At 32.5% G+C, this 14611-nt stretch overlaps 2 protein-coding genes across 4 annotated transcripts in view; both read left to right on the forward strand.

Moving 5' to 3' along the window:
* LOC144850185 (uncharacterized) overlaps nucleotides 1–5982 on the forward strand; it is a 76138-nt gene extending 70156 nt beyond the window's left edge. The window contains exons 1-3 of one of the 3 annotated variants that reach the window (XM_078707417.1): nucleotides 178–278; nucleotides 4295–4524; nucleotides 4693–5982. In XM_078707417.1, coding sequence (XP_078563543.1) covers nucleotides 4501–4524; nucleotides 4693–5004 — 336 coding nt within the window. In that variant the 5' untranslated portion in view covers nucleotides 178–278; nucleotides 4295–4500 and the 3' untranslated portion in view covers nucleotides 5005–5982. Of the gene's footprint in view, nucleotides 1–177; nucleotides 279–4294; nucleotides 4525–4692 lie in introns of those variants that run through there. The other 2 variants (XM_078707418.1, XM_078707416.1) reach the window with 2 other exon arrangements.
* Nucleotides 5983–10383: 4401 nt separating this feature from the next.
* LOC144850489 (uncharacterized) lies at nucleotides 10384–13075 on the forward strand. The gene is made up of 4 exons (XM_078707770.1): nucleotides 10384–10428; nucleotides 11631–11867; nucleotides 12122–12415; nucleotides 12758–13075. Exons 1-4 carry the CDS (start codon nucleotides 10384–10386, stop codon nucleotides 13073–13075), a joined length of 894 nt encoding a protein of 297 aa, XP_078563896.1.
* Nucleotides 13076–14611: the final 1536 nt, after the last annotated feature.

Raw genomic sequence — 14611 nt, forward strand, 5'->3', positions numbered from 1 at the left:
AACGTTAAGTTAACAATATAGCCTCCAAATATGATGACTTAGTAGCCTGGTAGTTTGCTAGTTTTGCTGGATTAAATATTGCAAAAGCACAGGTGCACATGCATCGTGCCTTGCATAATTGTTGAATGAATAAGACGACGACACGTCGCTGAGACCAAAATACTTTCAGTTCCATTCAAGTCCATGCAGTGTACAGTAACGTAGCTTGTGTATGTTTAGGTTTACTACATACATTTTCATAGAAATTGCACAGTCGTCTGCCTACTTTAAAAACCATGGTATGTGACAAACTATTATTGCTTTGATGTCCTCCTATATCCCGTGCCGTACAATTATTTTAATTTGCTAACGACATTCAAACTGCATCCACGGTAATTGATAAGGCAGTAGTTCAGACTGCTAATTAATAATGGTTTTAGTAAAAACTTATAGTCCTACGTACGTATATAGCCAATTTTACTTTTAATTTGCATCATTTATAAATTCTTATTTTGCACTTATTTAGCATTGTTATAACCGTTATTAGTAGAAATACGACTTTAACTGGACAAATTAGTTTTCGTTTTAGCGTAAGAAAAGTACAAAATGAGAAAAAACACCTTAGCATCTGATTGTACTAATCTCAATCAGATTTTTTAAAGCCTTTTTTTTTGGTTAATTTTTATTTGCATGATTAAAAAAATATATATATAATATCTAAAATGTCGGTATAAACATTATTACTGTTTTTCACAAGTTGGTTTTATCTCGTTGTCTATTGACTGGATATTAGAATCCTTTTCAAATATAAATCAGAAGAAATACATGAACAATCTAAGTCATTGAATTACACATACGCTGAAAGCATGATAGTTTTAAAGTGTATTGTTCAATATAACTCACAAATTGACTTGATATTTCTAGAAATAGATAAAGATCAGTGGACGAAAATGGTAAACAGGACACTTGAATAATCTTAAATTACAACTCAAGTACCATGGTATTTTTCTTTCTCCAATCTCAATTTCTATATAAATTAGGGTATGTTTGGTCCATCTTCATTGTGTTTAACTTTCAAACTTGTTATAGTCTTGATTTCTTCTTTCAAAAGATAAATCGACAGATAGGTGTCCTTTTAACTTCATTTCTATAGTAATAGATAGAGATCGTTCACGGTCATTAACCTTTTAATTAGGCCCACCGATCACATAATTTGAGTGGTTGTCACAATTAGTAATAGCAATTTTTAGATAAGTTTTCTATTGACCAATAAGACCGCAAGACGCCTTTGCCACGTCAGGTTTTTTATAAACTGTATGTCATTAGTCAACAGTATTCGATAGGCCCGCGGGTGACAGGTTAGGCTATAGATAAGATAAGATAAAACTTCATTGTCATGACCACAACAAGGCGAATATAGTACCGAATTACTGAAAGAAAGATCAAACAATAGCAGGAAACTGGAAGAACACAGCTGAGATATATAATAAATAAAAGTAAATAAAGTATTTCTATGTAAAAATGAAGCGAATATAGTAACGATATGTATCTGCTGGTTGCCCTCGTTTTGGTAATAGCTGTATAGCATGTAATAATATATCAGTTCCTATAGTTTTCAATGACAGTACAATATAGATTCAGATTAGTAAACCACCTTATAGATCGATTGTTTCTAGAATGAGTAAGTCAACTTTACCGCTGTCATTATTGCGTAATACGCTTTACGCGGCATTGTGTTACGGTGAAAGTGATATTCAATAGTACAAATAATGAATGTTTATGAGTGCGATGGTAACAATAATTTCACGAGGTGAAAGATGAAATTCTATTTTCACGAGGTGACCGAGCGAAAATAGATTTTCATCGAATGAAATTATTTGTCCATTGTACGAATATAAACGGCTAGAAAGCCAGATTAGCGATACGAAGTCGCCAGGAAATTAAACTTATCTAGGCTAATTCTGTTTTTTCCCAACGATTCCAAAATTGTAGAGTTAGTTGTTCCTATTATAAAACCAAAATCATACAAACGATTTAAAGCTAATTTTTTGGTCTAAATTAGTACATATTGCTCTCTAAAATTGCGATTGAGGCTGCGCTATTACATTTTCACTGCGAAATTGCAGTACTCCACCCGATCGTGTCTTTTTAATCAAACACCAGGTGACCCACAATCGTCCAATCAATCTATTTAGGTGCGTTAAATAAACGCGTTAAATAATTCAATACCCAATACAAACCTATAATGTAGAAAGAATTACTGAAAGAAAGATCAAACAATTAAATATCAGAAACTAGAACACAGCCGAGATATATATGATAAATAAATTCAAGTATTTCTAATATGTAAAATGAAGCGATGTACATCATTGCTTTAATTGTTAATAGTATTTACTGTGTATGCAATTCTAGAAATTTAGAATTCTAGAAAAGGCAACTGTGTCAATTGATAATCTTTCTGAAGATTTGTTTTTTTGAAATAGATAAATGATCGGCAGCGTATAATATCAGCACTTGAACATCTTAATACACACAATTAGGTAATTCGTAATTATGATTAGTTAATTATGATTAGTCCTATTTTACTATTCAAATAGTGTAATTAAGCCTACTCAACTGAGTTGTTCAGATATCCGGCATTCATTTTTATCTCGCCGAAGGGATGTGTTAAAAATGGTTCACAATACGTAATTATTGCATTGTAAACTTTAAAACTAATACTTAATAAAACATTAATGTTTATACCTCTTTCGATTTCCACTTTAATACTTAAAAAAGATATAAATGATCAATAGATGTACGGTATGTGATTGTTTAAATATGCTAAATTTACAAACGTTTTGTGTTACGCGATAATATAATAATGTATTTATTTGTAATGTCAATAATTTATGTTACAACTTTGTATTTATTTTTTATGATGAAGTTTCCAAATAAATTTAAATCAAATATCCAACATTAACAATCAACCGGGCAACCAATCTGCGCCGTATTATTACGAGCGCCGCCGCCTACACCATGACTTATAGAATTCAAGATAAAGCGTCTATAAACGAAATAAATGGTACTTCAGGCTTATTTTCCAGTAATTACTTGGCCTGTTACCCAGTTAACCTCCCGCGCGAAAAACTCTTAGCCTAAATACAAATCTAATTATTTTATTTTAGAAAATTTTTGAATTTAGACTGAATTGTGATCGGTTTTTGTAAAAAGACAATATGCCATAGTAATCAAGTGGAGTAATTGTTAGGATAAGAAACATTAAAAATGTAGAAGTTTTACAACATAAACATTGACACCGACAGAACAGAAACACATGGTTTTTGTGGCGATAGAGGGCGGACTCCATGTTATCGCCGTTCAAAAAGCGATTCTGGACCAGCAGCAACAACTCGCCCTCTACGCAGTCACACCGTACTACCACTCAACTCAAGAACGGATTCTATACGATTCTCGTATATGCAAAAATGCTAAAAATTTACTAACAAATCATTCATTTCATTGCGTTTAACAATATAATAAATTTTAATGATGAGAATAGTTTCTCGAAACATGTCACACTTTTAAGGCAGTTTATTACCTATTCATTAAATGCCTCGCTATCGTTATTTTAACTCGAAAGTTCGGTGGAATCATTCATGATTTATCTAATAATTAATTTTATAAAAAACATAACAAGCAAATCGACGGTGCTCTTATGATTTATCATTTTAGTTTTGTTTTATGTACTAACTAATAATTTAAACAGATCGGTGGCCTTTGCTTCAGTCCCCCTTCTGTTGGAACACTTTGTTTCTACCAAGTTGACGGATAGGTATAGTTAAATCTGTGGAAAACTAAAAGGAAAATGATTTTTTTAAAACGGATAATTAATTTATTTGACAGGTCTATCTCAAATTAACGTTGATTACTGAAGTAGAAGATCTTTCGAATGGATAAAATACAATGTCGGAAAAATTTGAGAAGCCTTGCGTTTTAATCTACAATCATACTGCTATCAAATAGTGTATATCTTGTTATAATCATGGCCTATTATTTAGGTTGTAATCAACTGTATACAGTACTTTGGCCGATAGAGGGCTCTCTATCAAAATAAAACAATATTTTTTTAGGTTTCTAGCAGACGAAAAGGGGAGAACAATGAACATTTTAAAGAATGTCCATGTCCAGTCATGGTATATATAAAATGTCATAAAATAGTCAAATTATCCATGCGATATGTAAGCGCCTTCAAAGTTCCCGTTGTTTTAATTTGGGATGTTGAGTATCGGGTTAGGCCTACATAATATATTTTGCTTTATACTATTTATTACAGGTAACTGTGGAAGTAAATAGACTCTCCGATCCAGCTTGCGAACGACGTATATCGTCACTATTGAACAAACTATCAGCGTCTGGTATTTTAACTTGAAAAGAACTTCATGAAAGTTGGTCAAAGTTCAGCAAGAATGTAAGACCAGAAGCAATGCGTACTGCACAGTTGATATTATACGGAGAGTATGACGAAAGAATCAAGATAAAATGCGGGAACAAGGAGAGATTGTAGTAAGTTAAATATTTGATAAAAGCGGCGTTTCACATGACAATATTGGTTGAAATAAAAGTCTTTAATTGTTTTTTAAACTGATTATTTTAATTCTAAATTCTATACAATTCTGTTATAATCATGACATTTACATATCGAATATTTCAAAACTTTTTTTCTTTCTATAGTTTGAAGTTGATGAAATGAATAAACGTACTTTGGGTCGAATCATGCTTTGGCTACTCGGTAATGAGGGCGTCAGTCAAACAACTAAGCAGACCGCCCTCAGACGACTCATCCAGGCGTGTATAAGTGCACTGGAGAAACGAAATAACATTTGTTGGGAAAACACTAAACTTTCTCTCTATGGTAAAGATGATACGTCATTCCATGTGCTGACGGGTAAATCACGTGATGCAAATCACGTCATAGGATTCGTTGATTCAAATTTAGAGTTCCAGATAATTGAACGACACAACAGCTCCTGTTTGATTTCATAATTTATTATATTCAATATTTATTATTCATTTGTAATCATACGCCCTGTGTGAAAGCACCTTTTTGTTTCTAACTTTTAAAAATATTGTACAATATGACTATAATATCACTATCTCATTCTTATCTGATTATATATTTAATATCTCCCATATATGAGTTAATGACTTTTCACCTCGGGTATTCTATGTAAGGAATAGTTTCCACTTATTTCTACTTATCTCGCTTTCTGATAAAACTAGTTTAATAATTAAATACATTGCAGCAATTAACAATAACAACCAATCATCGTTTACCACAAATATATCGAAAGGCTAAAAGTTTAAAATATAGGCCTATCTTTTCAACTTAAGTTTAAATGTATTTTCAATTTTGCATTCCCGGAACTCAGTTTGTAAATTATTATAAAAATTAACTAAGAAAAAAAAATAACTAAAAGCACGTTTAAAACATTGAGAAAGAGAGAGAAAGATTTCTACACTGTAAAAAGTAGTGTTAATGTTTAAACGCTAAAATTAACACGTTTCGGATAACACTTAATGAACACGTTTAAGTGTTAATGTCAAAATTATTAACACGTTTAAGTGTTAATGTTTCCATAATTATTAACACGTTTAGGTGTTAAAGTTCCAAATTATTAACACGTTCAGGCGTTAAAAGAAATAACACATATACACGTTTATGAGTGGATAACACTTTATTAATGCTAAAACATGTTTATATACAGAATGGTGTTAAAGTACTCTTAAATAGTATCTGTAATAAACACAAAAATGAAAAAAACAATCATTTTTGTCACTGTTTCAGATCTTGTAAATGCGATCATTGCTTTGCGTTTTTTTTACTTTGGTAGAGAATGTTTGGAACAGTGTGCCCTTGAAAGTTTATAAACTGCCCTTCACCAACAATAAATATCTTTGTACTGCCGTCCATACACACAATGCGTAGGGCAAGAGGACTTTTGTCTTGAAGCTTTTCAGCCAGAACGTCATCGGATACGTCTATTTCCTCTACCTGAAATATAAGGAAATGTAAATTGATTTCATTTTCACTGTTCAGTTATTTTATTTGATTGAGAGTCACTTTTAGGCATATCTAACTGATGCATGGTCAGGTGGATATTATATTTTATTAATATTATAATATGTCAGTTTTTATATAGCTCGCTACACAATTAAGACTCGGAGCGAAAATCAAACTATACATAAATCAATGTGTTATTGCTAATCACCTACTTCCAACATTGTCATGACGGTCTTGGATCTGGTACCTTTCCCTCAGAATAAAATAAATTATTAAAAAAATTTAAATTAAAAACAATTTAAAAACAATTTAAAAAAATCGTAATTTCGCGGGGGGCCTGATAAACTAATAAAAAAATGTATGGACCTTAGAAGTAGACTGGCCTAGCTAGTAGGGGCTCAAATTTGAATTGGTCATATGACCCATTTATTTTTAAATAGGCTAGGTAGCCCGGCAGGCAAGGAGTAGGCAGGCATATTAATAATAATAATACTAATACTCTAATAGGCCTAGCCTAGTGCCTATTCTATGGTGGCCAAGCCTAGATTTTCTGAACACTAGTATAGCCTAGCTAGTGCCTATATACCCGGCCTAGGCCTAGTTCTAATGTCTGACTGTTCAAATGCGACCGGACCATAAACTCGGGGAGAGAGGACATGCGCCAAAAGGCGCGCGCGGCGGTGTGTAAGAAAGTAGTATGGCGAACGCACGGGTCCATCAGGCCTAGCCTAATCTATGTTACAGTTAAATAATAGGAGATCCTAGCTAGGCCATAATGACAAATATCCTTCACTTCGAACTACGACCAAAACATGATAAAACTATCAGTAGTTCAAAATACAGATAACAATTACCTATACGATGAAAGAAGATTGATGTGATTAGTGATTGTCACACAGCCGCAATTACGGCTCTTTCGGACATGTAATTGCTGGTAACCAACGGTGAACAACGGTAAATAGCCACAACTGTACACATATAAATGTAAAAAGTAAAATTTAATAATAATCTTCGACAACCAATTCTTTCTTTTATAATTCAAACCCCCCCAAAAAAAACCCACAAAAAAAACCCCAACCAATTCTCAAACAATGATACCGTGTTCCTATTCCCCACAAACTTTATGCAATTCCCCAAATTTCCCAATCCTTCCAAACCAAATATCAACAATCTTCTTATTTTTAAATAAATCCCCGAAACCCCCCTTTCAAATACAATAATATCACAAGATGAATAATTAAACAATAATAAATGTCCACAATATCGTTCCTTCTTGCCTTCTCTCCTACGCTGACACAAAACCAAATTAGAAAGATAAAAGTTAAAACGATTCTGCAACTAAACAACTCCCACGCCTCTGCTCCCGTTCTGCTTGTATTATCAATTATAATTCTTCCTATTTTCTGACATATAAATAAATCAAATATAAAGTTAAAATGTTTCTTGATGTCGTTCTGCCCTGCAATCCGCTCCCCGACCAATTATTTCTTTCTCCTTTCCACGTAAAATAATATCAGTATCAATCCAGTTACTCTTCAATATTTACAAACAATTCTTTACATGCAACAACGTCTGCTGTTTCCAACAGTTATTTCTTCCGTCAATTTACATTCACAATTTAAATTAATCCTCAGTAATCTCAACAATTAACAGTTCTACATTTAAGTACAGCCTTATAGTATTACTTCCAACTCACAATTTATTAACTTCATGTATATCACTTTATTTCCTTTCTGCTTCAGCTCTATATCACCATAATTATCTCCAACTCACAATTTATTAACTTCATGTATATCTCTTTATTTCCTTTCTGCTTCAGCTCTATATCACCATAATTCTATTACTTCTTCTCCTGTACGTCTTAGTTTCTCATATCAATATTCACCTATCCCTTTCTGGCTTAACATAACATAGCCCTCCTTCTCTGTCTCCTCTCAATTTCCATCTCCCTCAAAATTCCCTCAATTATCCACATATCACCACCTTATCCTTCTCCACCAATCAGCAACTCACACACTAACTTAACTCTCATACCTCTCCTCCAATCAGCAAACACCACACAATCCTTCTCTGCAACACAAAAACTCTGCTCCACTGGCTTCACACAATAGCTTCCTAAAACAAAAGAAAGGTTCAAATAGTGAAAACAAAGGAAAAGTAAGAATGACTTGCAAAATATATACACAACTTTATGTCACTTGTGACAGTGATTGTGATCTCCGATTCTCTCGCTCCTCACCAATGGAAAACAATGGCGCCTGAATCTCTAACCAAAGATTGTATAGCGGCGCTATACAATCTTTGCTCTAACCGGCCGGCCTCTCGCTCGCGCGCGACGCGTGATCATGTGACTTATCTGCAAGCGCTATGCGTTAAACAGTGAGAAACTTCAACGAGTACTTTAAACGTCATGCGTTAATAAAATATTTTCACGGAGTAAATATAACAAAACAGGAAAAAATCTGAGATATTCGTAGCTCTGAAATTCATATTCATAGGTTTACCAATGTTTTTAAATCACTAAAATGAATAAGGCCTATCATAGCATAGGCCTATGTATATTATTTCCCATGTAAAACTTTATTTTAAAATACAATGATCGTTATAAACACCATGGTGTTAAAATTGAACGGCACTGATAACACACCAAGTGTTAATAATATGCTATTTTAACACCTACCGTTGATAATTAAACATCACAACGTGTTAAAATACAACGCCAGTTTTTACAGCCTCTCGAATTCATTAATATATAGGCCTATGTCCTTTTCTTTTTATAAATCAAATATTGGCATTTAAAGTTTTTTTTATTCGTGTCTCATTCTGACTCGCCTTTGTTTATTTGATATTACACATTCTATAATACAAAAATAAATCACCACCATCCAATAGCTTTTAAAAAACGGCCGCCAAGATATCCCACCACAGATCGTATCACTCTTTTAACGACAAACTCTTTCACCGGTTTCCATATGTTGTCCCTCATCCATAACCGCCAACCTCTACTTCTTGTAGTCCATGTGTACACGTTTCCGCGTTTATAAACTCCAAATTTATTAGATCTACGGCCTGCATATAATACGTATCCTGGATTTGAAGCTATAACAATTTCTGCATTTTCAAAGATCCAATAGCTGTTGGCCATTAGCAGCGCCATAGCCTCATCAATAAATCCGCATTCTATACCATAATAGCGTAATCGATGAATGTCTGCAGCCATAATCTCATACCCACAATTTATCTTCAAAATAAAATAAGGACGTAAGTCTATTATTATTGTCTAATTACTATGTAATCAATCAAAATGTTTTTCTAAATTAGCTGTTAAAAGCACGGCAGTAAAACTAGCTGTGAAGAAAATGTATTTTTCTAAATTTTAGCTAATTTTATTTTATGATTCAGCGCGAATCCATTTTTGAAAAATGAATATAACTGGAAATTGTTTGTAGGATTATATGACATGTCAGGATTCGAACCAGAATATGTCACTTCATGTTGCGAATTTTAAAGACTCTCCCAGTTGTAGTGGATGCCACTGGGAATAAAAACTAGATTCTTTTTGACAAAATTGGCAATAAAACTGTCCGTAATACCCTACCTGTGTCATGTTTGATGATAGTGCTGGACATTAATCGATTATACAGGTTTCGTCTAAACAAAATATAGACAATAATAAATATCAAACTTAAAACTTATATGCAGCTGGGACACCGAACCTCCGATTGTGACAGGGTATCATCTAGTCCAGATTTTACATGGCTGCTAAATTATTCGTAAAGAAATTAGGTGCGGAACTAATTCGGATTAGTTCAATATTTTACAGTAAAATTGATTATGGCAAAAAATCGATCTACTTAAATTTTAACTGTAGACCCAGTTCGCGTTATACGGTACTGTTGCACGTTCTCTACTCAATCGGGAAAGCACTTTGAGGGACGACATATAGACTCAAACGAGTCCGTCACTGTCGCCTATCCTCATAGACACAGCTTATTGGATTTGTAAAATCATGTACATTTTAATTTAGAGCCGGCCATCATGTGACCAAATTAATTGTATAGCCTGTTATTTAAAAATTACTTACATTTTAAATTATTTTTGGTGATTCAGCTCAAAAGAACAATGTTTAGCAGCAGAGATGTTGTCTGCCGAGTTTTCAGTCTTGTGTGAAATGACGTGAACTCGATCGTTTTATTATATTATGTCCGATTATCTGTTTGCAGTGTAATCTCACTCCCTGGTCATGTCATTACAAATATTGAATATTGACTGTCTGGAGGATATAATCTACGATATATTGGCACACAGTAGGCTTCACTCAATTCTTCTTTTAGTTCAGGTGAGCCTAGTTCTCTACGACAATGCCTCAGAAAATGCACAATACCAAATCATTTGCTGACAATAAGGTAAAAAATTAAATTGTTTTATTTCTACTTTTAATTTATAATTATGAATGAACATCGTCGTAATTTACTGGCATGTACAATATTGGTATAAATGAGATTTTTTTAAATTAGAGATTTTATTATCTTGAATATGCGTACTATCCCAAACTGTAGACGTTTTATATACGTTTTGTACATCTTTTTTATTAATATTATTAGGTTGTATATATGTTATTTATTTCAATTTACATGTGTAGGCCTATGCTTATGTGGTTCGAGAGCCACATTCACAATGCTTACACACTGCAATCCACATGGTATTTTGTTTATTGTAGGCCTATACTTGGTGGAAAGTGAATAAAATAAAAAAAAAATAACGTAGGCCAGTTATTGTTAGCCTACGAAATGTATAGTTATAAATATAGTTACTGTTAGCTTACTAACTGTAGTATCGCCTACATAGAAAGTTTATTTTCATTTTATTGTTTATTGATGTATATCCCCACTAAAATGCACAATTAAGATTAATTAAATCAGGCTTTGGATAGGCCATTTTGTAGTTTTAATAAAGTTATTAAAATTTATTATAAGTTATTTAAATTACTTTCGTAGAAAAAAAAACGAAAACAAAATAATGTTTTCACTTAGGCGTACAAAATGACAAAATAAATGGTTGATTTCAACCAAAAACCCATTGGCTGGCACCATTGGCTGTGGCTTGCTTTAAATTACAGTTTTTCAAGTACTGTAAATCATTTTTTATCATTTTTTTGGTCAAAGTGGATAAAGTGGATAAGTATTATGTGACATTAAAATGGCATATTCAACAAAAAAAAGTTTTAAGAATTATTTTTTCAGGGGGACAATACATCTTTAAATATATTTTCAGCTTGGGTTTTTGCTTTTTAGGTCTATTTTATTAGTGGTTAGGACACTTGACTGTCATACAGAGAGACCTGGGATTTATTCCCGACAACTCCCAGTCTACTTAGCTGTAAATGAGTACCTGGTTGAAAATACTAGGGAGGATAAGGCGGCGTGGAAAGGAACTGGGCACCCTACCACATAATATACATAGGCTTAGTAAAATGAGCTCGTTACCCTATGTTCAGACTTGAATACGGGACCTTTACCTTTTTACCTTTCTTAATTTGAATTGTTCGCAATTAGTAAAAAAAAAATACTTACGTATGACGCCATTACCCCTTCATTATTTTTCATAGAAACCAAAAGAAAGTGAATTCAGTGCCAGTAAACTTAAGAAATTTGCAAATGATCAAATAAACCATCGAACGAACAAAGAATTGAATCAATTTGCAAACAAGTGCGCAGATTTTCTTCAAGCAAAAACTGGAGACAGCGTCGGTACGATTACATCGAATACCAATGTGTGCAAAGCGACAGTTGCTGAGTACACGTTGAAGGTGAAGATACCAAGTAAAAGAAGAATAAATGTCAATGTAATAGCATTTATATTTCTTAAGTTTTATTAATTACATACATGTATTGGCTAGAGTATTGTGTTTAAGTCTAAATGTTAATCTACGGTCTTTAGCAAACATTTATCATTAGGCCTATTACCGTATATGTTTTGATTAATGCTTACCTGTAAACAAACACAAATGATAAATATTAGTCTTTGTGAAGTTCCGTACAATATATATATGTAAATGTATTGTTTGTTCTCTAAAGTACCTATATTGCATATTTGTAGTTGAAGATAGAGATTCCAAATTGTTCGTGTCTTGCCGACGAAGAAAATCACAGATATATGTCTCGTGTTTTTGACGACTTCTTGTCCGCTGACTCACGTGATAATCCTTCTGAAGATTGGACAAAACTCCTAGCATACTGGAAAAAGTTTACAAGTTCGTTTCGACAAAAAGGTTTTTCTAACTTGAAACTAATATTCTGTGGTTTGAATGGGGAACAAGTTACATTCAAAACGAATCGCGTCAAGTCCACTATAATGGTTCACCAGAACGAAAAAAAACACGAAGAAGTTATGGTAGGTCTTAATAAACATTAGTTCTACTCAGTGTAATGTTTTAGAATAAAATAGCCTTGGTTTCTTATATTTTAATAGTTTTAATTTGATTAAAGGAACATTATTATACATTATATGTGCAAATTGTCGGCATAGACAATGCAAAGTAAATTTGTATTATTAAATATCTCCTTTTTGATGTAAAATAGTATCTAGTGATTAAACATATACCGTACACAGTTATAGTCGTAGAAAGCGGAGGTCGTAGATATCATATCATATAACATCTTTTGTCTTAGTAGATTTTGAGTTAGCAATACTAACATGATTTTTAACAACAAGTTATTTTTTTTTATCTTTAAGTTTCGGGTCGACGAAATAAACAAACGTGCACTGGCAAATATCATTCTTAAAATCTGTGGAAATGAAGGAGCTGAACAAACAACAGAACAGGCTGGACTACGAAGACTACTACAAGCGTTTATGACCAAGTTGGAGGCTGATAAAGTAACAAGTTACACTGACGTTAAAATGTCTCTTTACGGTCAGGGTGATTCTTCGTTTCACATTTCAGCTGGGAAAAAAGATAACCAAAAACAAGTTATAGGTTATGTTGACTCGATGGGAGAATTCCACATACAAGAAAGGAATACTTCCTCTAGTCAATGCACAATCTCTTGAAAACACTATTTCCAAAATAGGCTAGATTGAAAGAACGAAAAAATAAACACATTTCATCATTCAGTTACCAAGAAGCCATATAATAAGCCACTTTGTATCTTAAATACTAATCATTCGTTTATGTCTGTAAATGTTTTCGAAACGAGTCAAATATTTCATTCAATTCTTATTTCGATATTAAAACGCTTTTGAAATACGCAATTTTTAGTTAAAAATGTATAACAATGGCTTCATGCTCAGGAAGAATCAAGTTTCAACGAGAGGGTATAATGATCATGTGATTAATTCCAGAAGTTAAAGCGTACGGAGTGCAAACAATTAAATTGAAATTATAAATAACCATATTAAGCTTTCGGTCGTATGTGTATGATTATGTTACTTTTTATTTATAACACATCAGAACACGAACGTTTATTTAATATAGAATAACCTTTGCACCTAATTATTACGTAGGAAAGTTTACTACCACAAATTTTAGATAGTGGAATCGAGCTGAATTCTGGAAACTATCGGACAAGTGAACAATTTAGAAAGTGGCAATAATAATACTACCATTTTATAATGATAAAATATATAATAAACAGCGAAACCAAGGAAGAACAAGTAAACAACACACTATGTTTATTCTATAATATAAGAAATCTGTTACAATCACTTTTTGCCGCATTAATAAATGAGAGAAAAACACAGTTCAGCTTTCATGATTTTATCGATGCGTGTCGGAGAGGATTAAGCTATCAAACATCGCTATTTTATTTTTCAACGTGATGTGATTCCAGCGATGATACTTTTCAAACCCAATACTTGCAATTCAATACAACGGTGAACATATCGAAATTATAATTCATACAACCAGTAATATTGTGTTTGTGAATAATCGTGAGTTCAATTTGTTACCTATTATTTTACACACTATCTTTAATTTACAAGTACTAATGTATATATTTAATATTGCTAGGCATATTCTTAGTTATTAATATTGTTTTTAGGCCCATAAGTATCAACCACAATATTAAACAAATCTCGAAATGTTTTTTGTAGCATGTAGAAATTACTAGTACCAGCGGGACTGGTTAGAAAAATACCAATTTGATTTTCTAATAAAATTGTTTTAATAACAATTAATTTGCATAATCAAGAAAAAAGATCACATATCGGTACAAACGTTTATTACTGATTTTCATAAGTTGGTTTTTATCTTCTTATGGCCGATTGACTGGATATTAGAATCCTTTCCAAATAAAATAGAAGAAATACATGAACAGATATTATAGGGAATGCTTTAAATGTGTCTCAGATTGTTGTCTATTTGTCTTTTGTCCAATATAGCATGTCAATGATTAACTCTGTATACACATCGTCGTAATCATCAAGGAGGTAACACATATCCTGATAAACATCTCAACGACGTACATGGCACAGGTATAATACCGATACCGATTTTACTTCGTGTCATACTAAATATAATGTAGCAATAATGAATTGTGGTTTTCAATTTTATTATTAATAATAATTATTAATAATAAAATTGAAAAC

Source organism: Antedon bifida, chromosome 8, assembly GCF_963402885.1.
Source record: "Antedon bifida chromosome 8, ecAntBifi1.1, whole genome shotgun sequence".
Lineage (NCBI taxonomy): Eukaryota > Metazoa > Echinodermata > Crinoidea > Comatulida > Antedonidae > Antedon > Antedon bifida.